Raw genomic sequence first — 3737 nt, forward strand, 5'->3', positions numbered from 1 at the left:
CTTGTAAGGACCAGTCAACCCGTTGAAAGTTACACCACAATCCTAGAGTTCTAGTTCTAGACTCTAGAGTAAAAGATGGAAAGTCCATGGAAAAATTTCGCCTTGGCCGCCCGGCCTGTGAAATACCGTACGCAGTGCGTGTGCGATAGTGATTCGTCATCCCGGGTGACTTGGCAACACTGCAAAACTGGAGTTGGAGTATGCCGCATGGCGCATGGAGATTGAGATTCATGATTCATGGATAATGGACAAGTAAATGGAGTAATGGAGAGTTTGGAGTTTCCGATTCCGAGATTTCCGAGTTCAAATTTTCAGCTTTCAGCAAATCAAATCAGCAATTCAGCAGGCGTCGAGCGAGTTTTGTGCTTTTATGCTTTTGACTTTTTTTTTGTGCTACCACGTTTCGACATTTCGGTTCGACATTACTAGTTTACTTTTTATTATCAGTTTTGAACTTGAACAATACTTTTGACTGCGATCTTTGGTTGTGCTTTTTATACGCTCTGGAACCTGTTTCCAACACGGTGTTTTTGATAATAAATAGGTATGTCATACAAAAACATAATGCACTGATAGCACACTTCCTCTCAAGTGAATGACTCATACAACAAAATAAAGAAGAGGTATGTTCTGTCTCCAAAATTTTTCTTTGTACTCGACAAGTACGATTGTAAAGACCACGACCCAAAAGTGGAGTAGGTATTTCAAGGTGTTTTGAGTAAATTTTTCTTTTGGTGGTTTGACCTGATAAGACCAAAAACTTGGTTCTGTTTCTGATGAGGTTTGGTTCACAGGTTCACTCAAATCTATTCCACTTTTAAACAAAAATTGAACCAAATAATCAGTACCTATATAAAAGGAAAATGATGCTTGGTCCTAAGCTTACAATGACCCAATTAGTCTGTTATACATAATGCATTTTCATTGTTCCAAAGCCACCATAGCTAGCTTGGTTGGTAGTGCATCTGCATTGTAAGTGCTAGGCTGTGGGTTCAATTCCCAGGGCAGATTTTATCCTGAAGATGAAACCTTAACAGTTACAGTTCCCTCTGTCAAACCTCTTCAAAAAAATCATTATTCTAAAATTCCCCTTGTTATTACAGGTATCCCCATTGAATAACAAGATATTGTACCATGTCTTCCGGACGTCCTATCAAGTGTGTGGTTGTAGGAGATGGTACTGTTGGAAAGACTTGCATGCTCATTTCTTACACAACCGACTCATTTCCAGGGGAATATGTCCCTACAGTGTAAGTATGAACATTATTATCTTTGGAACAAAGGGGGATTATTGCTCATTAAATTATTATGAGAGTGCTCATTATTATGAGACAACTGGGGTACAATAAGACAACTGGGGTATTCATTATTATTAGGCAATAGGGTTGATTGAGAGGCTGACAAAAAACATCAACCCCATCTGTAAACAGCAGAGCTGTATATATGGGGGGCTGAGGGGGCCTGGGCCCCCCCATTAAAAGCTTCATTTTTCTCCTGTACTGTAGGCCAGACTTCAAAAATTTGGATCACCACCCCATTTAAGCATGGAGGATGTCTACCTGAAATTTCCCTTGCTTAAAAAAAAAAAAAAAAAAAAAAAAAAAAAAAAAAAAAAAAAAAAAAAGTTGAATGCAAAGGGCATCCACTCTTATTTTATTATTACTACTATGATTATAAAAAAAAAAGACTGATGGACAGGCTGACAGAAAACACTGCCAACTGAACATTGAAAAATCTAAAAAAGGACAAAAATGTTATACCTACCTATATTTTTATCCTCAGGTTTGACAATTATTCAGCTCCATTTACAGTAGATGGTATTCCAGTTAGTCTTGGACTATGGGATACAGCAGGTCAAGAAGACTATGATAGACTAAGGCCTCTATCTTACCCACAGACGGATGTGTTTCTCATATGCTACAGTGTAGTAAGTCCCTCGTCTTTTGACAATGTCACATCCAAGTGGTACCCAGAGCTGAAACACCACTGCCCTGATGCTCCCATCATATTAGTCGGTAAGTTCAAGTAGATGTGTTTCTCATATGCTACAGTGTAGTAAGTCCCTCATCTTTTGACAATGTCACATCCAAGTGGTACCCAGAGCTGAAACACCACTGCCCTGATGCTCCCATCATATTAGTCGGTAAGTTCAAGTAGGTATATAAGAATAAAATCTATATTAGGTGAAGGGCAACTCAGTCAACCTTACAAGTCATGTGCACTGTGGTCCCCAATAACAAAATAATAAAAACATGCATTTCTCCATCTTGGTACTTACCTACTTAATCTGAAAAGCCAATTTACAAGTGTGTAAATACAAAAAATAATCTCATTGTGTTTTCTCTCGTTTGAAAATTTCCAGGAACAAAGATTGATTTGAGGGAAGACCGAGAGACTTTGAATCTTCTTTCTGAACAAAACCTCTCCCCAGTGAAGCGAGAACAAGGTCAAAAACTAGCCAACAAAATTAGAGCCGTCAAATACATGGAGTGCTCTGCTCTGACACAAAGAGGTCTTAGACAAGTAAGTACTAAATGAAATTGTGATTTGTTAATAACAAACAAACACACACTACATTGAAAAACTGATAATTATCTTGTATGATTAACAGGTATTTGATGAAGCAGTGAGAGCAGTACTAAGACCTGAACCTGTGAAGAGGCGACAGAGGAAATGTGTCATCATCTAAACCACATTCTTAGGTGAGACATAATAATTAGATTAAGAATTGAACTTATTATCAAATGTTTGTTTTGTGCTAACAAATATTTAACCTGGTGAATATCACCTATCTGGTTTACCGTTGAAATTCAAATATGTACCATTGGAATTCAAATATTTCTGTACAGAAGTAAAAGAAAAGCATTTTCACTACCCATTTTATAATTGATCAATGATCATGATCTCACTCTACATATTATTTCCAAACAAATCCTAAGCTACATATACACATAGTCGACAGCCATTGACTATGTGTGGGCTCTAGTATTTTTCTTCCCTTGAGTTCCCATACTGAAGTTAGAATCATATTTCATTTCATATGCCCATAGAGTTCTCAGGGATGTTACCTTGTAAGGCAAACATTTTTTTCTATCCTGTGTGAAGTTATGAACATAAGTTTATAACATTTTGCCTCCATACTTAATGTCGCAAACAATATTATGGTGCCTAGCTGTTTGATTAATTTATTTTCATATTATTTTTCTTTTTTTCATTCTGCCTTTCTCTTTACAACCCTTACCTTTTTAATTTGATAGTATTTATAAGGTCCCATTTTCCAACAGTATCATCCATCTCCTTGATAGATTCCCCTCTGAACAAGTGAAATTGTATGTAGGTAGAGGAGTTAGGAAATAAAATACAGTAAATATCACCATATTACATTACATACATAATGTTCTATGTAAAATATTACCTACCAAAGACAATATTTTTATGGTTGTTTTGTACCTACCTATATTATATACCTTTTTACTTTCCTTATCCTATAGGAAGGAAAGTAATGTAATCGGGTCAGATTTTAGTGCCAAAACACGTTTTGAGGTCCCTAGAGCCTAAATCCAAAGTTTCAGCCATTGGTTTGTGTGTGTGTGTCTGTCTGTAAACAAAATATCTCGAGAACAGTAAGAGCTGGAGACTTGAAATTTGGTATGTAGCTGTCAAATGTGACAAGGATGCGTTTAGTTGAGATAGGTGCTGCGCTTGGCCGTATTTTGACCGCTTTTGGACGGATTTCG

General features: G+C 36.9%; 1 protein-coding gene across 3 annotated transcripts; it reads left to right on the forward strand.

Annotated features, from left to right (window-relative positions):
* Nucleotides 1-230: 230 nt before the first annotated feature.
* Nucleotides 231-3354, forward strand: LOC103520088 (ras-related C3 botulinum toxin substrate 1). Of its 3 annotated transcripts, none has more exons than XM_008485185.3 (5): nucleotides 231-623; nucleotides 1104-1250; nucleotides 1783-2015; nucleotides 2363-2523; nucleotides 2612-3354. In XM_008485185.3, exons 2-5 carry the CDS (start codon nucleotides 1135-1137, stop codon nucleotides 2687-2689), a joined length of 588 nt encoding a protein of 195 aa, XP_008483407.1. In that variant the 5' UTR covers nucleotides 231-623; nucleotides 1104-1134; the 3' UTR covers nucleotides 2690-3354. The 3 variants fall into 3 exon arrangements, with proteins under 3 accessions (XP_008483407.1, XP_008483415.1, XP_008483421.1); XM_008485193.3 differs by having other exon boundaries at nucleotides 231-544; XM_008485199.2 differs by lacking the exon at nucleotides 231-623 and adding an exon at nucleotides 630-695.
* The last annotated feature ends 383 nt before the right edge of the window (nucleotides 3355-3737 follow it).

Source organism: Diaphorina citri, unplaced genomic scaffold, assembly GCF_000475195.1.
Source record: "Diaphorina citri unplaced genomic scaffold, Diaci psyllid genome assembly version 1.1 scaffold69, whole genome shotgun sequence".
Taxonomy (NCBI): domain Eukaryota; kingdom Metazoa; phylum Arthropoda; class Insecta; order Hemiptera; family Psyllidae; genus Diaphorina; species Diaphorina citri.

Excerpts from the sequence above, each read along its gene's own strand:
- LOC103520088 (XM_008485185.3), top strand. The coding sequence starts at position 1,135 with ATGTCTTCCGGACGTCCTATCAAGTGTGTGGTTGTAGGAGATGGTACT. Across the intron at positions 1,251-1,782 it reads GGGGAATATGTCCCTACAGT|GTTTGACAATTATTCAGCTC; the intron begins GTAAGTATGAAC and ends TTTTATCCTCAG. Across the intron at positions 2,524-2,611 it reads CACAAAGAGGTCTTAGACAA|GTATTTGATGAAGCAGTGAG; the intron begins GTAAGTACTAAA and ends TATGATTAACAG.